The sequence below is a fragment of the Megalobrama amblycephala genome, linkage group LG2 (assembly GCF_018812025.1).
Source record: "Megalobrama amblycephala isolate DHTTF-2021 linkage group LG2, ASM1881202v1, whole genome shotgun sequence".
In the NCBI taxonomy this organism is placed as follows: Eukaryota; Metazoa; Chordata; class Actinopteri; order Cypriniformes; family Xenocyprididae; genus Megalobrama; species Megalobrama amblycephala.
The window spans coordinates 56,755,075-56,777,944 of record NC_063045.1 but is presented as its reverse complement, the minus strand read 5'-3'; the positions used below and the strand labels follow the sequence as shown (position 1 = coordinate 56,777,944).

Here is a 22,870-nt window from a genome sequence, read left to right as displayed (position 1 = left end):
AAGACACAACGCCGAGCCAACGCAGCACAAAATAGTTCGCTTTTACCAGGACTCTATTCTTTCTAAGAGTGCTAATTGTTAGCCGGCAACAATAATGTTTTTGAAGCCTATTTCCAGATTTACTGCCCTTGAAAAGGAGTTTGAAAAGACAAAAGCTGTTAATTGATGGCGAGGGAGGAATGCTTTATTTCTCTTTAGTGTTGCATCCGATTGTAGATGCCGTGGCAAGTCAGGTCGGGCCGTTAATGTGACGGTTCATTCTGGTGACTGTGAATGATTGGGGCCCACAAGAGCCCATTATTGGGCTACAGTAAAGGGCTTTGTGTTCTACAGGGCTTGATCAGTCATAATTTAACATGAATAACCATACTGTCCTCTATAGATGTGGCAATGGAAAAACAAGGACAGTGCTAGACTGCTGAGTGGTCACATGATAACAAATGTAAAGTGATGGCATGCTTGTGTGTGATAATGTGCGATTATGTACAGAAAGGCCCGAGAGGGAATTCTTTAAAGTGGACCTAAAATGCCCTTTTACAAGATGTAATACAAGTCTCTGGTGTCCCCAGAATGTGTCTGTGAAGTTTCAGCTCAAAATACCCCACAGATCATTTATTATAGCTTGTCAAATTTGCCCCTTTTGCGCATGTTCCTTTAAATGCAAATGAGCTGCTGCTCCCGGCCCTCTTTCCAAAAGAGGGCGGAGCTTTAACAGCTCGCGCTTCGGTTGCTCAACAACAACAAAGCTGGAGAATCTCACGCAGCCAAAATGACGATTTTGGCTACATAACGGTGTAGTAACGGTATAGTAGTTTCAGTAACGGTGTTCAGCCTTACATTGTTCAAACCGGAGTCGACACTGATGGAGATACTCAGGAAGAAGTTACAACTTTTAGAATGAAACTGGACATTTCCGAATGGTTAGTGGATAAATTTATGTAGTTGGTGTGGAGTTGATTCAACTCATCGACTAGCATGTGCCGTCATGTTAATCTTTTGTGCAAATCCAGTGTTGAATTGACCCTCGTTTGTGAAGCAGTCCGGTGTAAAATGACGGCATGTCAACAACACTCTACTACAACAATACTTTCTATTCTCTAAAGCAGCCCAACATGGCCCAATTTGTTGTGTGTTCCCGGGGGCAGGGTTTATGTAAATTTTAGGGTTAGTGATGTCACCAACCTGGGAAGAAGCTCGTTGTAGTCCCTACCAGCTGTTTGCTGTAGTCCTTAAACAGCGATTTTTAAAAAAAGAAAATATCTCCCTTTGCACTGAACCTTGAGCGTTGTAACTTTGCAGATGTTGTTTATGCTCAAACAGCAACATTACACCCTAACTAAAGTTAAAAAAGTGAAATCATAATCAACCACACCTTAAAAATTCATAAATGTGGGCCTGCTTTGGTTTGATCACCCTAGGAATGATCCTGTGAGGAATTTTTGCATCGCGTCAGCTGCAAAGCCAGGAGGTGTCGTTTCCGAAGCCACCCAAGAGCACCAGGGAGCATAAGGACGTTCACTTTTTTCAAGTCCAACTCGGTTTCGGGACACTCTTCCGCTTCCTTGCGGTTGGATTGGATATCCATTGGGCCGGTTACTGTCGTAATTATGCTCTCGAGTGCGTTTAATACCAAACACACGGCGCTCAACTCGTGGCAGTAAAAGAGAGGGCCTTTGATTCGTTATTATAGGGTACTGAGAGCATCAAAGGAGGTAAATTACCCAGAAGTCCCCAGTGTGGCATTTTCCAAACGTTGCCCAGCTGCTGTGGTCAGAGCAGCTGGTGGAAAGAGCCCTGGAGGAGGGCCAGACAGTGCCACGCATTGGCCATGCGACCTGCCGCAGGAACGGGGGCGTCCCTGATTGCTCACCCGTACATCTCTAATAGGATTCCGCCTCTTTTACGGTCGGAATCAGTACGGCTTTCGTTTTCCACCCAGATCCATCTGCTTTTGATAAACCAAGCTTGATCTACCAGTGTTTAGGCAACACAAATCTACTCTTATTTAGGTCCTTTCTGTGACATTCGGACTGATAATTTGCCATTTCCTTTCTCTTTAACGTGCTTTTCTGTTACAATAACTGCTGCTGCACTTGTCTTTTCATAGTTTTGTGCTGCCAGTTTGTGACTCACTGTGTAAATTGACAACTTTCCACACAGGCAAACATGACACACGCACACATGCGCATCTGAAGAGGTGGAATAAGTTCTTAGTCGATTATCCCTACTGACACACGAGACAATAAGGCGACAATTCCTTGAACCAAGCTGCCTTTTTGTGGTCACATGCTCTCAGTTTGATTGCTTTTTTTCTGGGCGTCTTGGATCTGGTCTGTGTTTATGTAGACGGGCAAAATGCAGTGCCACCTTGGTGTGTGTGTGTGTGTGTGTGTGTGTGTTCCTTAAAGGGAAGACAAGTCACACATGAGGCCTCTTCAATGTTTCGATTGTTTCTCCAAGACAGCAGCGTGGCTAGAGATTTTCCTGCTTTTCATGTCATTCAGCTCTCTTACTGTATTTTAGTTTCTATTTTTATTTCTCCTAAAGAATTTTTAAAGAAACATCTGATACTTATGGACGATTGTTTCCACCACTAAATAAAAAAAATAAAAAGGTAATTGCGACTTTTTATCTCACAATTATGACTTTTTTCTCACAATTGTGAGTTAAAATAAGAATTGCGTGATATAAAGTCGTAATTGCGTCTTATAAAGTTAGAATTGTGAGATATAAACTCGCAATTCTGAAAAAAAAAAATTTTCCCCTCACATTTGGACATTATAACACGCAATTGCGAGTTTATATCTCACAATTGTGAGTCTGTAACTCTCAATTCTGACTTTATATCTTGCAATTCTGACTTTATATCTCGCAATTCTGACTTTATATCTCGCAATTCTGACTTTATATCTCACAACTCGCAACTGTGAGTTTTATCTTGCAATTCTGAGAAAAAAAGTCAGAATTGTGGGATATAAACTCGAGGTTTTTTTTAATATTATTTCTCTTTAGGCATTGAAGTTGAAGTTGATGCTTAAATTATTGCATAATTGAGAAATCCAGTCTTCTGATTTATGAAGGAGCAACCTCTGAACAATACACTCTATTTATTTATATTTTAATATATCCTATAACATTTTATGAGAAACATCTGAGACAATGTTGATAATTACTTTAAACAATTAAGAACTCCAATAAGTCTCTTGAGCTATAAAAGGTAAATTGTCAACAATATAATGTCAGCAATTGTGTCATTTTTATTTCTCCTTATGCGTTTGAGGAGAGACATCAGCAACTGAAATGTGAAATGTGAATGAGAACTCCATAAAGTCTCCCGTGTGTGCCGTTTGACTCCCATTTCTCACTTTGCCCTTGTTTAAAGTGTCTCCTGACAGTGGATTGTAATGAGCCTGGTTTGAGGTGAGGGGAGACCACCCATGTGGACCCAGAAGAGGGTACATAGTGACGTGACGCACTTGGTCCGTCAGCTGCTGACCAGCAAACGGCATCGGTCAGCTGTCTCCACATGTTACCACCTGCTACTGCACGTACAACATGGTTTCTCCGCTGAAGGTTACCGGCTAGCACGCTATATAGGACGCCATGTCTACATGCGGACAGACTGGGGCTGTCTTTGCCGTGTGGGAGAGGGATGCAGCGCTGGTTTAATTAGGAGCAAGTCTCCATAGAGTTGAGAAGACTAGGAGCAGAAGGAAGCACTGATGGCTGTGTCTCTCCTCTCCTTTCTTCTCCTCTCCGTCCTCATGACGGCACACTTCAACTTGCTGAATTCATTTTTTTCTTTTACTTTATTTGAAGCAAAGTAATCAACAAACTTTTATAAAGGCAGGGGACATCAATCTGATCGTTGTACTGTAAAAAAGTGCTCAGAGGTTGATCTCAGAGCGGAGGAGATGTTTTATTTACAGCCAGAAACATTTTGAAATGCAACAAAATGCAAGCATTTACGGTCACATACTGTACAGACTAATTTTGGGTCTAAGAATCAATTAACTCTCAGATGTCCTTAAAATAGATATAAATTAGACTTTTTTTTATGGCAATGCTGACAATGGAAAGCAACTCTAATTGTGTCATGAATCTCACCTGGGCATTTCGTAACACAACAAAATGAAAGTATGTGGGTTTAAATACACACTTAGACCATGTTTTGGATCTAAGAATTAACTTTGTCTCAGATGTTTCTTCTAACATTCTTAAAATATGCATAAATGAATCAAGAGTTGGCATACAGTACGAATATAGAGATAGAAAATGAATCTAGATGGCATATGCCAGATAATTTGGTCTTGGGAGAAATTGATGAGAAATATATTTTCGTTTATATTGAGTTGTGACGTAACACGAGGTCTTTTTCCAAGGTTAAATATCTGACTTAAGGGGATAGTTCCCCAAAAAATGATGTTAATGACTCATGTTAACTGAAAACCTTTTTTTGTCCATACCAGGGTTATTATCAGTTAATTGAAATAAAGCTGAAATAATATAAAATATTAGATGAAAAACCTAAACGAAAATTAGAAATGTTGCCATGGCAACTAACTGCAATAAGTTTGATTAACCACTAAAATGACTAAATTAATAAATTAATGACTAAATAAAAACTAAAACTGAACAAGAACTGAAAAATAAATTAAACCTAAATAGAAATATTTAAATATATATAATAAAAATGTCAAAACACAACAAAATTACTAAAAAAAAAAAAAAAAAAACTAAAAAAAATCTAAAAATAAAAGCTCATTTAAAATATTAATAGAAACCGTATATTAATACACTGTAAAAAATTATTGTTGATTAAACTTTAAAAAAATAAGTTACCTGGTTGCCTTAAAATTTAGAGTTCATTGAAATAAAAAATGTGACTTAATACAACGGAGATTGGTTTAACAAATAGAAACTCAAAATATTATGTTATCTGAACCACATTAATTATTATCTAAGTTTATCTGACAAAAGAAAAAATTCAAGATAACAAATCATGAAAATAATTTTTTACAGTGTAATAATAAATAAATAACACTGAAAGCCAATGCGGACCAATGCTGTGTTCTTCAAAATCTCTTCTTCTGTGACCAACTAATTTAAGCAAATATCTTCACTTGCTCTCCATTTAATCTCACTGCCATCTAGAAGAAATAATTGAGATATTAAAGTTCTGTCACGCTCTCGTCGTCGTTGTCCTGTCTCTGGTGTGTAATGAACTAAACAGGAATGCTCTGCTGATCACGACCCTCCCCCTGTTGGTCTGGAGCGGTTCGTGCCGGTCTGAATGTTTAGTCTGCTGATGTCAGGCTTTGGGATCCAGCCGTGCTGCTAAAAGCACCGAGCTGGGTCGGACTGTGAGCTGGAGGTGTCAGCGACCCACAGACGGTTGGTGTAGGGTTGCTGGGATGCTGCTGGGTGGTACTGGGGCAAAAAATAGCCTTCTACGGCCATCCCTGGGGTTTGAGGCTGTGATTGGCTGTGGCCCCGGACCCTCCCCCTCCTCTTGAGCTGAGGAGATTTGTTGGACAGGTGCAAACGCCCTGACAGGTGGAGATGTCTTGAATGAGTGGAATTGCTGTGGTCCAGCGATGTGGCCGCTTGCCGGCGAGCGAAGCGCAGAGACCAAGCAGAAAGATAAGTCAAGCTGCATAGCTCAATGTCACTTTAGGTCAGCTTTTCCCCTGAATTTAACTCACAAAAAACACAGACAAAACACACTGGAAGTGTCTTATTCTGACATTGGAAACTATTAAACCTAAAATCAAACATTCATCTTCTGGTATGAGTATTAATAATAGTGTTGTTTTGCTTAACAAGCACCACTAATGACAGCAGACTGATTACTGTACAGTTTTATTCCATTTTAAGTCAAAGTTTGCTCAAACTAGACTCTCAGAGGCTTCAGATGAAAGGATTAAGCTCTTCAGAGGAATCAAAGGCTCATGTTTCACAAGCAGGAAAAGCTTGATTTGTTTTCAAATGTAGCCCTCGTGTGGTCAAACAGGAAAATGCTCCATATTCATGAAGTGATATTCAGGGTTGTTGAATACAAGCTCATTTAACAGCATCTGTGGCATGTTGTCGTTTATATTTATCTATCTATCTATATGTGTGTGTGTATGTATGTATGTATATATATATACACACACACACACACACACACACACACACACACACACAATAGTGGGTAGATTACTTAAAAATTGTAGTCTGCTACTGATTCCAAATTACATGACAAAAATTGTAATTAGTAATGTAATCCACTACGTCACATTTAAGGTAATATAGTCTGATTACTTTTTGATTACTTTTAGATTACTTTTTTATCACACTGATTTGAATAGGATAATCTTGGACAATATTGATATAAAAATTAAAAGAGAAAGAAAATATATTACATTCTTTGTTATCAACAACATAAAGTGCATTAATGATTACATTACATCAGGGTTTCCCAGACTGGGGTTCGTGAGAAGCTATTAAGTAGTTAAATCATACAAAAGTAAAATTAAAATAAATAATTTTAAAATAAAAACAATTAAAATAAAACATTTACTAAAAAATATTAAAACATTTTATTTGTTTACCTGTCATGTGACCTTTAACCGACATCAGAGAACAATGAAATTAATTTAATTTATTATTATTTTTATTATTATTATTGGCCTAACTTATTAACTTAAAATCTTAGGGGTAACTTCATGTAAATATATTATGACCGAGGGTCAGCTGGCAAAAAAAAAAGTCAAGAATTGTTAGAATAACATGTAATCATGTAATCAATAAAAAAGTAACTGTAGTCTGATATTTTAAAACATAATGTAATCTAATTACAAGTATTTAATTTTTGGAATTGGGTTATGTAATTTTACATGTATTCAGTTACTACCCAGCACTGCACACATATATATATATGTTTGGAACCACTAAGATTTTTAATGTTTTTAAAAGAAGTTTCGTCTGCTCACCAAGGCTACATTTATTTAATTAAAAATACAGTAAAAAACAGTAATGTTGTGAAATATTATTACAATTTAAAATAACTGTGCACTATTTAAATATATTTGACAAAGTAATTTATTCCTGTGATGCAAAGCTGAATTTTCAGCATTGTTACTCCAGTCTTCAGTGTCACATGATCCTTCAGAAATCATTCTAATATGCTGATTTGCTGCTCAAGAAACATTTATGATTATTTTCAATGTTGAAAACAGTTGTGTACTTTTTTTTCAGGATTCCTTGATAAATAGTAAGTTCAAAAGAACAGCATTTATCTGAAATACAAAGCTTCTGTAGCATTATACAGTACCGTTCAAAAGTTTGGGGTCAGTAAGAATTTTTATTTTTATTTTTTTTAAAAGAAATTAAAGAAATGAATACTTTTATTCAGCAAGGATGCATTAAATCAATCAAAAGTGGCAGTAAAGACATTTATAATGTTACAAAAGATTAGATTTCAGATAAACACTGTTCTTTTGAACTTTCTATTCATCAAATAATCCTGAAAAAAAATATTGTATACAAATATTTTGTACAATTGTACACATTAAATGTTTCTTGAGCAGCAGATCAGCATATTAGAATGATTTCTGAAGGATCATGTGACACTGAAGACTGGAGTAATGATGCTGAAAATTCTGCTTTGCCATCACAGGAATAAATTACTTTGTGAAATATATTCAAATAGAAAACAGTTATTTTAAATTGTAATAATATTTCACAATATTACTGTTTTTTACTGTATTTTTAATTAAATAAATGTAGCCTTGGTGAGCAGACGCAACTTCTTTTAAAAACATTAAAAATCTTAGTGGTTCCAAACTTTTGGACTGTACTGTGTATATATATATATATATATATATATATATATATATATATATATATACATACACACACACACACACACACACTTTATACTTCACATTTTGACTGTAGCGTTTAATCATTTTTGTGTATTTGTTTCAGACTCTGAGGAAGAAGGGTCTAAACGGCTGTGACAGTCCTGATATTGATGCTGAAGATTCAGGACACAGTCCAGAATCTGAGGACAAATATCGCAAAATCAATGAGGACATTGACCTGATGATCAGCAGGCAGAGACTGTGTGTAAGTGCAGAACTGGTGGCCGACCAATTTGGAATCTTAAAACAGCCAAATTTTAGCAGATTAATCAATCTGGCTGATAATTCACTTTGACACAGTACATTTTTCACCTTTGTGAATGGTAAAATTTTACAAGATTGAATGATTTTCATGCATTTTGGTTTACAGGCCATCCCCCAGTCCAATTACGACATGCCCATCTCAATCCCTGTGAGCAACCCCAACAGCCTGATCTACAGCCACCCAGGAGCATCCCTGGGCAACCCCAACCTGCTGCCGCTGGCCCACCCCTCCCTCCAGAGGAACAGCATGTCCCCTGGAGTGACCCACCGGCCCCCGAGTGCAGGCAACACAGGTACCGACCCCTCACCGGGCTCTCCACTTTGCCGGCGACTCCGGACCGGAGTACAGTTTCAAATAATGTTCATTTACACACTTTCCTGACATCATTAGAGAGCAGCTCTGCTGAGGACCACCAACAGCTCCACTGAGGCTATGAAAACACGCCTCGCATGTATTCAAACACCGCATACAGATCATTACATACGCTCAAATATTTCTTTCAGCCATACTCAGCTGTGCCGTGCCGGGCCTATAATATAAACACTGTGTACTCAGCAGAACTCCTGAGGTTGTCCCAGAGCCGAAAAAAAAAGTGTCTGTCTCAATGGGAGTTTTTGGCTGCTTGTAAAGGAACTCCCGGTTTTCAACAGGGCAAATAAAGATGACCATATTTTCTTTTTAACTCCCGTTCTGCCTTTTGAAAAGTCTGCGTTTGTGGTCTAGGTTTCATCGAGAGGAAGTTTGGTCAGTTTAGGATTTATCAAAACACATTATCCGTACTCTGAGCACATGTGTATGGGTGTTTCTTCAACTGTCGCAGGGATTGATTATAATGAAAACATACAGATTTTAGACTTTCTTTTTGTTATATGAATATTACCATGCCTCCATCTTTCACATAAAAGAAAATGATTTGTTTTACCAGACCCAGACTGTATCTGCAAATATGAAAATCCTTCATAAAAATATTTATTAAAGTAAAATATAATGAAAAATGTTTGAAATGAGAAAAATATTTTTGTTTATATTTCTTTATTTATATTTGTAATATATATTAGTGCTGTCAAAATCGATTAATCGTGATTAATCACATCTAACATAAAAGTGTATGTGTGTGTGTGTGTGTGTGTGTGTGTGTGTGCAATTAATCGCGATTAATCGATTTGACAGCACTAATATATATGTCTATGTTTATTATTTCTTTATTGGTTATATTTATTTATATTTGTAATATATATATATATATATATATATATATATATATATAAGTGGTGTCAAATGGATTAATCTTGATTAATTGCATCTAACATAAAAGTATGTATGTATATGTGTGTATGTATGCAATTAATCATGATTAATCATTTTGACAGCACTAATATATCTGTATATATTTGTATATTTATGTAGTTTTAAATGTATTTTATTTTTAACTAAAAAATTTGTAAACTATAAAATTATTAAAATGTAATTAAATATTTTATTTAATAAATTAGTTAAATTATGTTAAACTTATATGCAACTATAATATCCTACACAAAAAGTGAAATTTATTTAAAAAAAAAAAAAAAAGATTTATAGTGGTTTTTATACATATACAGTGTGTGTATATATATATATATATATATATATATATATATATATATTATTTTTTTTTTTTTTTTTTTTTTTTTGACTCATATATATTTACATTAATTGAATGCTGCAATGAAACGGAAATATAACTATAATATGCTTTAGATGAAATATAGGGAGGAAAAAAATACATTTTATTCCAAAAATGTTTACAATATAATTTCTGCCACCGTCATTTCCACCACAGACTGATTTGATGTGTGTTGGAAATGCACAAAAAACCTGTCAGAATTCTCCCGTGATGCACGTATATGTGCCATTGGATATTGTTAGTAGACAAGTGTGACGGTGTGAAAAGTCTTAAGGAAGTTTAATTTCTAAAGGTTCACATGGCCAAAAGAAACATCCAGAAATGTGTGTTTAGAATGTATATATAAGAAAAAGCGGAAGCAATGGGAAGAAAAATGAACAAAGTGGTAGAAAAAGACAGTCTGTGGTGGCGTACGTGTGGGAAGTGTAATCCTTCTGTGGGCTTGTTATTATTGTCTAAAAAGATCTATTTTGTGCTCTGGTCAGAGTCCTTCTGACCGCAGTGTCTGTCCTGTCATTATCCTTGGCCCTCCTGGAACAATTTGCTTCGTATTACAGGAGCAAAACTAAATATGAGTCTTGGCATGGACCACGACGTCTGAAACCGCGCAGACTTTTCAAAGGTTTTTCTTGGACGGTGACATCTTCTCCATAGGGCCGAACAGGGGTTTGTGGGTTCGGATAGACTTACAGACGGGATTTTTTTTCATGCTGGCTTTCATGCGTGCATCTTAGTGAACGCTCGAATGTCGAACGGTCCGTCTGGCCGCAGGAAGGAGGCGGCAGTCAGGCGTGGCGTATGTGTTTTGAGTGTCAGTCTAGTTTAATGTCTTCTCTGTCCTATCCTCAGGTGGCCTTATGGGTCCAGACCTCAGCAGCGGAGTGGGCACCAGTGCTGGTAAGAGTGATGTACAGTATATTTACCATACGTGTATACGTTTGCTGTCTCAATAGACAGACGGAGCCACTCGGTTTGATTCAAAGCTTCCTTGTGCTTGGCTAGTTCCTCCCCGGATATTTACCCAGCGCACCGCTGTAGGATGTTGCGGCGAAGCGTCTTAAATAGTATATTTAAAGAACCGTTTCATAAAAAACATCCTATGGCGAATTCTAATATGATGAAGCCGTCAACACCTCCGTTAGGCGAGAGGAAGCATAACGTGATATATTCATAGAATGTCAGGATTTGAGTCTGTGATTCCACCACAAAAGATCTAAAAAAGCCTAAATTATGTACCGTTTGTAGTTTTAAAGTCTGTGAACGCAGTTCATTCATGAAAAAGATTATAAGCCGCTAACATTTGAGCCAACGCATGCATGAAAGAGTGTTACCGAAGCTCAAAGAAAATGGACTTTGCACATTGTCACAGTAGTGGATTTAAACTCACTGGCTGTCAACACCATCGCTGCTTCGGTGCAGAAGACCCAAGCGGACCGTAATGAAATGCAAATGTTGAAAACGTGTATGACAGGACGACAACATGATCAACATCTAAAAAGAAAGTGTCCAAAAGTAAACTTTTGGAAAGATGGCTGCTGCTCTACGTTTGACATTTTTTCCCCCAATCATTTTTTCCATAGTTCTGTGGCGTTATTGTGACAGATGGCAACAATTTAGTGACAGCGTCTTCAAAAAGACCACAGAACTAATATTGTAGCTGACTTCTTAGAGGGCATGTGGAAACATAAAATATCTATGAAAAGATAAAATATAATGAAAACAACCACAGATACGATACATTGTGACAACTGTGACAGCAGTCAGATTCACCAAGTCATTTTAAGTTCAACTGCCAAATTTTTCTTGACCTCTTCAATCAAGAAATAGTTTTTTTTTTTTCTTTTTTTTTCCAAGTAGGGAAAAGTAACTTGGATATGTAAAGGATAATCCACAGTTAGCTGTGCATTAAACGATTTTAATGCATGACATGGAGGCAAAGAACCATCCGACGTGAAGCGGATTGACAGGTTAAAGCTGTCATTGATGTTTGACTGGAAATTATGGTTATTTTCATCAGCTATGAATCGTTAAGGCCCATTCACACCAAGAACAATAACTATAAAGATAACGATAAAGATGTAGTTCTAAAAATCCTTCTAAATATAAAAGAATAGCAGAGTCACCACAGCTATAATGATAATGATATAGATAAACGATATTTTTGGGATCACTTTCAGAATTATTTTTTTCGAGCTGTTGAACGGCCAATCAGAATCCATTCTAATTTAAGGGCTTGCCCATTTAAAATGGCAGATGACATTGCGGAGAAGTTAATCACAGAGGTCCAGAAAAAGCCACCATTGTTTGACTAGTCAATTCCCCTTTTCAACGATACTTTAAAGAAAATGGATATATGGAAAACAATGTTCATACCCTCGGAATAAGTGGTGAGAAGTATTAACGATGAGATCATTATGCCAGACTAGCAAACAGTGTAAAATAAAATTACCTCAGGTCTCCAGCGCTAGTGTTGTTTTTATTCCTCTATGTTGACTTTGTCAGCTAAATTCACTGTTAGATTAGATCGATTACACGAGCTATTCACTCGAAACATAGCATGCTGAGGACATCTGCTGGTTAAAGCCGTGTAAATGCAACAACAACAGCAAAAACATGTTGTACACACTTTGAAACTGCAGCGCATGAGTTAACAATAAACAGACCGTTATCATTCGTTAGTGTGGATGCAAATATTTCTTGGTGTGAACAGGCCTTTAGATCTATAGCATTCTGTCCACTTTAAATCAGACACAGAGATAAAATAGTGCAATAAGGTTACATTTATTTGATTTGAATTATAACATTTAGCCTATTGAGAGAGAAAGAGAGAGAGATATGTGTGAATTACCTGCATCTGTGCAGCGTCTCTCTACTAGCAGTGAAGCTGTGAGTTGAATTACTTCAAAGACACTCCTATATTACTCCTTGCTGAGTAATATCAAAGTCCCTTTAAGACAAGTCATTTCACTCGGCGGCCATCTTTGAAACGCCTCTCGGGCATCCTGGGCATCATGCAATCTCTTTGAATGGGGAAACATCAAATTCTCCAAAACTGTTTGCCAAACCTTGCCAAAAATTTTAAACGATTAAATTTCATATTTGAAATCACCAATGAAATCTAACAACAACCGGCTCATAAATTTAGTTTCTAAACGCTAGAATCATGACAAAAAAAACTATTTTTCAGGCTGGATCAAGTTAATTCACATGCGCAGACCTAAATGCGTGTCTCTTCGGAGGCGTGCGTCTGACTGTTTCTATAGAAACCGGTGATTCTAACGGCCGCTGAAGTGACACGATGACTTTACCAGTCGGCGATTGGCTCTTATTTAGAAGGCGGGACTTATTCCGCCATATTGCGCGTTACACTTTCTCCCATTCAAAACAATACGAGTGATACGTCTTGTGTTATTCTATAGTATTTGGTAATATAAGCTGCGGAACAGCGTTGACAACAACTCTCTCCTGAATGATTCTCTCTTTGTGCGCAGCGCAATCTCCAATCTCTATGTGCGAGTGACGCGCGTGTGTTTAAAGGATAGCAGCGCATTTATATAGAATGGTGATTAAACTGACTGGAACTACCTGTGCATTAAACGGTTTTATTGCACACCTTCCAGCCAATCAGAATCGAGTATTCAGACCGATCATGGTGTAACTTGTTAATGCTGGCAAATTGCCATTGTATGAAAACATAACAGATATACATATATACATTTAATTAAATCTCCAGTAATATATCTATCATTAGTGTACACATGCTTACTCAGACTCGTATACTTAAATGAAAATTAGTATAAAAGAATCAATCGCATAATCAGGATTATTTTTAATGATGCTTTTGATTAGATTTAAAGATATAACAACACAGAAATGGAATCTTCAAAAATACAATTATAAAAAAATATATATTAAATTTATATTTTATAATTATTATAAAACATTATGTATTATTATTATTAAATGTAAATGTAAATTATTATTATTAAATAATCCAGAAAATTTATAAACAATGCAAAAAAGTGTTTTAACTGTTTAAAATTATTATCATTATAATTAATAATAACTATTAGTAGTAGTAGTAGTAGTAGTAGTAGCAGTATTAATTATTACTATAATTATTATTGTTGTTGTTATTATTATTAATAATAATAATAATTTATCCAGAAAATTACTAAACAATACAGAAAAGTGTTTATCTGTTATTTCGACCAAATATGCTGTGAAATTGACATTTAAGTAGTTAAATTATCAGTTATGCAAATGTGGGGACACAGTCATAATTTCTTGACATTTAAAGCTTTATGTTAAAAATAATAATTATTTTTTTTCTATTGTTTAATTTATGAAAAAAGAAATCCAATACATCTCCATCAGTGTTTTGATAATATTTCTATATTGTATTTATGAAAGTGTAATTGCTCTGACATGTTTAGCAGCGGTTGCTATTGTCAGGTCCACTGTAGTACTGTGAACGTGTGCTGTATGGTCACTGGTGTTAGATTGACGCGTCCTCTTTGATTGTCCCACAGGAAACGGGTATGGAAACCACCGCAACTCCCCTGGTCTGCTGGTCTCTCCGGGGAGCATGAGCAAGAACATGCAGGCCAAGTCTCCTCCGCCCATGAGCATGAGCATGAGCAACCGCAAGCCCGACCTACGCGTCCTGATCCCTCCCGGCTCAAAGAACACCATGCCCTCCATCGTAAGTTTACACATCAAAATATGATCACTGGCCGTCAAGTCCAGCTGCGATTAGTTTGGGATTTAAATTCACGTGCCCTTTAATGCTAAACATACCAGCATTGCCCATATAAAACCAATTCAGACCATCAAATATATGACGTAGAGAAGTTTCTTCACTTTTACTAGAACTAATTAGAACTGTATTCTTTTAACTGCTCACCAGTCGGAGGATGTTGACATGTTGCTGGTAAGTAATATCATTGCACATTTGCAGTAAAACATGATTAACCATCAAACAGAGTATACAGACAAACAAGTTTTGTGTCAAATGCACACTGACACAACACAGTCTCATTCCTCTGTTGCCATGGGGACTGCTTTAGTGGTTCCCATAGCAACAGTGAACAGTGATGGCTGGATGTTAGATGATTGCAGGGTGGAGGGTAATTACCCGTTATTGGTCACATGATCTATTAAGCGGAGCAGATATGACACCACCTGCACATTTACTGTTTGTCCTGCGCAACTGAATCATATTTCTTTCCCACAGAACCAGAGAATAAACAACTCCCAGTCCGCCCAGTCTCTGAGCACACCAGTGGTGTCTGTAGCCACGCCCACTCTGCCAGGCCAGGGAATGGGCGGCTACCCATCAGCCATCTCTACCTCATACGGTACAGGTGAGTGCTGCTGAAAACAACCAATATATAATATAATATAATATAATATAATATAATATAATATAATATAATATAATATAATATAATATAATATAATATAATACACTGTCAAATTCATGTTAACCTTTTCAGTTTAACATTTGTAAACAATATAAACAACTCAATTAACTTTTTTTATTTGTAAATAATGTTTAATTTATGCATTTAGCAGATGCTTTTATTCAATATTATATATTATATTATATATTTACTGCTGTCAAATCGATTAATCGCATCTAACATAAAAGTATATATATATATATATATATATATATATATATATATATATATATACTCACAGACACGCATATACAAACGTCTGTTAGATGCGATTAATCGATTTTACACTTTATATTATATTATATTATATTATATTATATTATATGCTCTCTTATGCTCACCAAATCTGTATTTATTTTATCTGTATATATATATATATATATATATATATATAAACATTTGTGAGCATTTAATTGAAATAAAAATCTTTTGTAACATTATATATGTCTTTACTGTCACTTGCGATCAATTTAATTCATCCTTTCTGAATAAAAAAATCTTACTGACCCCAAATTTTTTTGAAAAATAGTGTATATTTAAATTATTTTTAATATTGGAATTGAATTTATTATTATGTATATTTAGATTTTTTTTTTTACTACCATCTGTTTTTCATAATTCAGTATTTATGTAGGCACATTTATGGTTTATTTATCTGGTGTCTTTATTACACCACCAGGTGGCGTCATTGACTCAATATTCTTTCAGCATCTTCCTGTTGCAGTAACACAGGAGGAGATTCAGTACAGTCTATATGCAGTGTGTTGAATAGAGATCTTTCTCTCCCGTTCTAGAATATTCTCTCAGCAGTGGAGACCTGTCCTCTCTGTCCGGATTTAACAGCTCGGCTTCTCTTCATCTGGGTTCAATGACCGGCTGGCAGCAAAACATGCAGCATTCTGGTCTAGGACATCTAGGGTGAGCATCTAAACCCTGACCTGTGCACCCAAAACACACTGAAGAACAGCTGTAATGCTCACTATAACCACAGACAAATCACTGTGGCCATGTGCAGTGTGTCTTATCATAATATAAGGGCTAGAAATACAGTGGGATTTTTAATTAAAATTCAACATTTTTAAATTACAAATATGAAACTAATATGAAACTAATATAAATTGTCAAATTCATGTTAATTTTTTAACTTTCACTTAAATTGTTTTGCTGGTAATTTGGGATTTTATATTTAATACAATGCAAAATTTTTAATTAAAAATGTCAAACTAATATAATATAATATAATATAATATAATATAATATAATATAATATAATAATAATGTTAACGTTTTCAGTTTAACTTTTTACTTAAATTGTTTTCCTAGGAATCAGTTTTTTTATTTTTATTGGAATGCAAAATTTTAATTAAAAATATCAAAATGCATTATAATGTAATATAATAAAAAAAATCTTTTTGGTTCAGTTTAACTTTTCACTTTAATTATTTTTCTGGAAATCTGGGATTTATATTTATTAAAATGCAAAATTTTCAATAAAAATATTAAAATATAATATAATATACATTTTCAAATTCATGTGTTTTTTGTTCAGTTCAACTTTTCACTTGAATTATATTGCTGGGAATCTGGGATTTTATATTCATTAAAATGCAAAATTTTCAATAAAATATATCAAACTACAATAATATATAATACATTCTCAAATTAATTATTTTGTTTTCAGTTAGAATTTTTGAATTTTCACTTTTTTTTTTTAAATAATATTGTATGTCATAAATTTAACTGTTTCAAATTTTTGTACACCAATTTACAGTTTTAAAAGCACAGATGATGCATTAAAACCTGAGTCTAAGAAAAGTGATAGTTTGCATTAATCTCTCAAAAATTGTGGGAAATTTATACTTTTAGCCATTGCTATTCTCATACTGTCACAACCTGTATTGTGTAAACAGCAGTGTAACTAGTGTCAGTGAGCTGGCACGTTTTTCCTCAGCCTATAACTGTGTCTTTCCTCTCTGCCCACAGGAACTGCACCAGCACACAGTTATGCCAGAGCTCCACCCTCTCGCTGCCGTCCAATCAGAGCCTGCACATCAAATCCGAACCCGTCTCTCCTCCCCGAGACCGGGCGGGAGGCACTCCGGGCGGCTACGCTCAGCCTCTGCCCCCTCCTCCGCCCCAGCCGGCGTCCCAGCAGGGTCAGCTACGGCAGGACGCGGGCCGCTCCCCGGTCGACAGCCTGAGCAGCTGCGGCAGCTCGTACGAGGGCAGCGACCGCGAGGAGCACCGCGCCGACTTCCACTCGCCCATGGGACTGCTGAGACCTTCTCAGGACGAGCGGCACAGCCCGTCCGTCAAGCGCATGCGTCTGTCCGAGGGCTGGGCCTCGTGATTGCGCGGCCTGTGCTGGCTTTTCTATGTGGAGATTTCACTTTAGTATTATTATATTTGTTTCTGCGGAGTGTGAGTGCTACATCAAGTATTAAAATTGATATATATATAAGATAAACAGGGGAGGGAGGGTGGGCGTGTTTGTGATTTGGGGTTGGGGGCAAGGGACATGCATTGCTTGTGCCACGTGTGGGGAAAAACTACAAAAAAATACTAGTGCTGTCAAAAGATTAATCGTGATTAATCGTGATTAAACACATTTAAAATAAAAGTTTGTGTTTACATAATATATGTGTGTGTACTTTGTATGTTTATTATGTATATATAAATACACACACATACATGTATATATTTAACAAAAATATACTTCATTTATTTTACTGCTGTCAAACGATTAATCGCGATTAATCGCATCCAAAATAAGTTTGTTTACATAATATATGTGTGTACTGTGTATATTTATTATGTGTATATAAATACATGTATATATTTACACACTTGCATGTATATATTTAAGAAATATTTACATGTATGAGTGTGTGTATATATATATATATATATATATATATATATATATATAATACATAAATGTAATATATTTTTGTTAAATGTATACATGCATGTACGTGTATGTATATATACATAATAAATATACACAGTAGACACATATATTATGTAAACAAACTTTTATTTTGGATGCGATTAATCGTGATTTTTTGACAGCATTAATTTATATATATAAAAATTGGTATTTATATATTATATATATATATACACACATGTATACATGTAAATATTTATTAAATATATACATGTATGTGTGTATTTATATATGCATAATAAATACACATATATTACGTAAACAAACTTATTTTGGATGCGATTAATCGTGATGAATCGTTTGACAGCACTAAAAAATACACATGCAATTTTACATACGTGTGTATGTATGTATACAAGCATACAGGATTAAAAAGAGAAGTCTGGTACTCTTGTTTGGTAAAGCTACTTTTTAGTTTCAGTAATATATTATGCATAATTAAACTATTAAAGGAGGCATTGACGTGTCTCAGGGCTTGTACAAGTAATATTCCCGTACAGACCGGGGCCTTTACGCTCACGTCAATGCGCACTAACTTGCAAATGTATGTTATCACAGACGTTGTTGTGTTGCAGGTTCAACGTATTTATGTAAATAGAGAACAATGAGGCTTTTGAGTAAACAGACCTGCCAGGATTTGCAGGTTTATTTGCGATTAACGGAGTGAGAGAGAAAGCCATCACGCACCATTTTAAGACTACACGGGCCCAGGGCTGACGAATTAATGGACGCGATTCACAATTCTAAATGGAATCGGGAAGTGTTCCAAATACACAAATTCTCTTGTAAATGTTGTTGATATTTCAGAGCCGTGTTAACAACGTTAAAGTTCTCTGGGCCATGTATTGCCTGTCCCCGGTGGAAGAGATGTACAATACATTTTGCTTATATTTTCATAAAAATGCAGAGCATTTGTTGCTACCTGTTGACCACATGAGTCAGAATGTGATTTCAAGCTTTGCCGATGTTGAACAGAGAGGTAAAGCCGTGTGAGCTCCAAAAATAAAGCCATATAAACAATTTCACTTCAGACTTTTTTCTTTCTTTGTTTATATTTGCTTGTTTGTCTCTTTAAAGGATTAGTTCAGAATTTAAATTTCCTGATAATTTACTCACCCCCATGTCACCCAAAATGTTTGTCTTTCCTTCTTCAGTCGAAAAGAAATTAAGGTAAATTTCAAACATTCCAAGATTTTTCTCCATATAGTGGACTTCAGTGGGGACCAACAGGTTGAAGGTCCAAATGTCAGTTTCAGTGCAGCGTCAAAGAGCTCTACACGATCCCAGACGAGGAATAAGGGTCTTATCTAGAGAAACGATTGGCCATTTTCAAAAAAAAAAAAAAAAAAGTTAAATAATACACTTTTAACCTTGCACTGTCAGGCAGAAGTACCGAACGTGCAAAGACTAACGATGTTGGATCATTTTGAAGGTGGAGGAGAAGATGAGATGGAGTTTTTCGCCCTAACGCGGTACTTTCGCCTACATCTCGCGTGACCTTTCCAACGTGATTACGTAATGCGTGGTACGTTGCAGATCAGTGCAAGACAAGCATTTGTGGTTAAAAAGTATATACATTTTTATTTTTTTAGAAAATGACCAATTGTTTCACGAGATAAGACCCTTATTCCTCGTCTGGGATTGTGTAGAGTCCTTTGAAGCTGCACTGAAACCGCAGTTTGGACCTTCAACCTGTTGGTCCCCACTGAAGTCCACTATATGGAGAAAAATCCTGGAATGTTTTCCTCAAAAACCTAATTTTTTTTTCGACTGAACAAAAAAACACATGAACATCTTGGATGACATGGGGGTGAGTAAATTATCAGGAAATTTTAATTCTGAAGTGATCTAATCCTTTAATTCATCAGGTTAATGCATATGGATTGCTGGAGTATTAACAGACCATTTGTCTAATGTTTCTTCAGAGACAGATGTCTTTGCATATTGTGTTGCGAAACAAGTGTTTTGGTGAAAGATACCATCCAGAATTTGTATTTTTTAAATCCTTAAAAACTCTGGTGTATTGCTCATCAAAACACAAGTGTATGACATTTGACAGACACATTTTTCTAGTAGGTTTTTGCATAAACTCTTCTGCAGTTCCAGTGTCAAAACTAAAAGGCATAAATCGTGATTTAAACCATCATGACACATTCAGAGGCTCAAATATGATTACTCCGACCATTTCACAGCCTAAACTGAGATCTATAACTTCATATTTAAAACAGAAGTCTACAGTAAACTGCTTATGAAATATTTACAGAAAACACATTTAGGAAAATACAGGCTTGTGATTGAAATTAGTGTTAGGTTGTGGTAAGCTGCATGTGATTCTGTTTGTTTGTCTTTTAGGGATTGATAGCAATTAATGCCTTTATTAATAGCAAAATATGCAGTAAATATCAACCATTTTAAAATCATTTTGCAACGTCGTTGGCTGTGCTCACATTTTACTAGACTGGACTGATAATCATCTTTATTGTTGCAATCCAACACCTTTAACAATTCATCATCACACATAAGAGCAGACAATAAGAAAAAAGAGCTGGGTAGAATTCCTAGAATTATTTTAAGAATGTTTGGTTCTAAATACACCAGTTTTCACATGATGTTTGTATTTGCATTTGAAGCAGTAAAATACCGCGTTTGTTTGAATTATAATAGCTGTTGAATTCTACTCTTTATTACAATGTTGCAAATTTCAGTCGCGTTTGGAAATATATCGACATTTCAGTTCATAAAAACATACACCCAGACAAATCTTCCGTGAAATTAAAGTCGACGAAATTAGTTATAACACATACTGTACGTCTGAGCTTAAATAAAGAAAACATATCGACAGCACGAGGATATTATTTTTATTACTAATTAAGCGAAAACACGTTCATGCCTTTGAATATAGTACATATCACTGTTTATTCCATTAGAGTTGTCATCAAAAACAACAAACCAAACAATAATTCCGCAGTAAATACGCAAATGTAGTCACATCTTTATTTTGAGACTACGCAGATACATAAAAATTATAAACACATAAAGCGTAAAAAAACACTTTAGATAGATAGATAGATAGATAGATAGATAGATAGATAGATAGATAGATAGATAGATAGATAGATAGATAGATAGATAGATAGATAGATAGATAGATAGATAGATAGATAGATCATTAATGTAATAAAGAACTGAGCTCAAAATATATTCAGCTGCTCTTTAATTTATGGTGAAAATTAAGCTTTTACCTGTCTGAAAACTGTGCTAAATGAAAGAACTGCATCACTGTATAGCAACGAATCGAATAAATCTTTCATATTCATGATTATTAAATGCTCTGATGGAAGAGCTGCTGTTGGACTGAGGCTGCCGCCAGGTGTCGCTGTAGTGCAACAACAAGCGGATTTTCCTGTCAGAGTAGACAAGTGTCGAAATATAAAAGCTCAAGTCTGGGATAATGTATAAGAACCTATTGTAAAATACAAGAACTAGTAATAAATACATTTCAAATTAAAACGTATTTTAAATAAATAAACACTAATTAGCACAGATTTCACATCCAAAATTCTTGCATTAAGATCACTGAGATTTCTTCGAGTTTATACTATAGCCTAAATGACAACAAAGATCTTTATTTCGGGAAATGGGAGATACATCACAGTCTACGTTTTAAAGAAGAAATTTGCTCTGTAATTGTATATTACAGTAATTGTAATAATTTTAATCTAAACAAAATCATTGTGAGTGTGTGTAGGCTACGTCTGAGTGTGTGTGTGTGTGTGTGTGTGTGTTTATGTCCATGAACGTACTAAAAAAAAAAAAAAAAAGGAATCAGCACAGAAAAGATTCAACCTAGATGGTCTATTTTAGATAGATATGTACTGCACATTATGCAACCATATATAGCTATTGATATATTTTATTTTAAAGGCATACCTAAAACAATATTTGCTTTGAGGCAAAAAAAAAAAAAAAAAAAAAAGATGTGATGAATAATTGCCATTTTTGCAGGGTTTGTTCGTTAAGAAAACCTGTTTGCGATTTTCTCTCGTCTCCCCGTGAGCAAACACGAGAACAATCAGCATGAACTCCATCAAACACACATCTGACGCCTGCAGCTGCTGGATTCATGTCCTTTCGACGCAATAGCTTTAAAATTAAATGTAAGTTTGGGCTTATTTTTAAGTAGTTAGCTAGTTAAATAGTGCGTTTAAAACATTTGCTTCCCTTTAGTCTTAATTCATAAATCTACAAACAAATGTTCTGGTTGCAATGAAGGTCGGCTTCTAATGTGTTTTTAATAAAACTCGACTGTTCTCTTAAAAACTGAACTACAGTCCAGACAAAATGCTGTTTAATTTCTGTGAGAAATAATCTACATGAAAAAATTGTTTTAATATTTTATCCTAACAGCTCAAATCAAAAATACTCACCTGCTGAAGAAGAAAAAAAAACTTTGAGGTGCTTTGAAATTCTCAGAGAATACAGATGAGCTCGTGCAGCACACGTAGACGCTGTTCTGCCTGGTGACAAACACAAAGACACATCAAGCAGCTGATTAATACAGGCGTTAATTTCTCACATGCTCTCATTTCCTTCCTCCAACGACATGAACATCCAGAA

The 22,870-nt window shown here is 35.4% G+C and overlaps 1 protein-coding gene across 6 annotated transcripts in view; it reads left to right on the top strand.

Moving 5' to 3' along the window:
- The window catches only part of mef2ca (myocyte enhancer factor 2ca), a 47,570-nt gene extending 29,631 nt beyond the window's left edge, over window positions 1-17,939 (top strand). For 4 of the 6 annotated variants that reach the window (XM_048181106.1, XM_048181107.1, XM_048181109.1 and 1 more), the window contains 8 exons: window positions 7,975-8,115; window positions 8,281-8,467; window positions 10,688-10,735; window positions 14,371-14,543; window positions 14,748-14,771; window positions 15,075-15,204; window positions 16,098-16,221; window positions 17,287-17,939. In XM_048181106.1, the coding sequence (XP_048037063.1) occupies window positions 7,975-8,115; window positions 8,281-8,467; window positions 10,688-10,735; window positions 14,371-14,543; window positions 14,748-14,771; window positions 15,075-15,204; window positions 16,098-16,221; window positions 17,287-17,653 (1,194 nt within the window). In that variant the 3' untranslated portion in view covers window positions 17,654-17,939. Of the gene's footprint in view, window positions 1-7,974; window positions 8,116-8,280; window positions 8,468-10,687; window positions 10,736-14,370; window positions 14,544-14,747; window positions 14,772-15,074; window positions 15,205-16,097; window positions 16,226-17,286 lie in introns of those variants that run through there. The other 2 variants (XM_048181110.1, XM_048181111.1) reach the window with 2 other exon arrangements.
- Window positions 17,940-22,870: the final 4,931 nt, after the last annotated feature.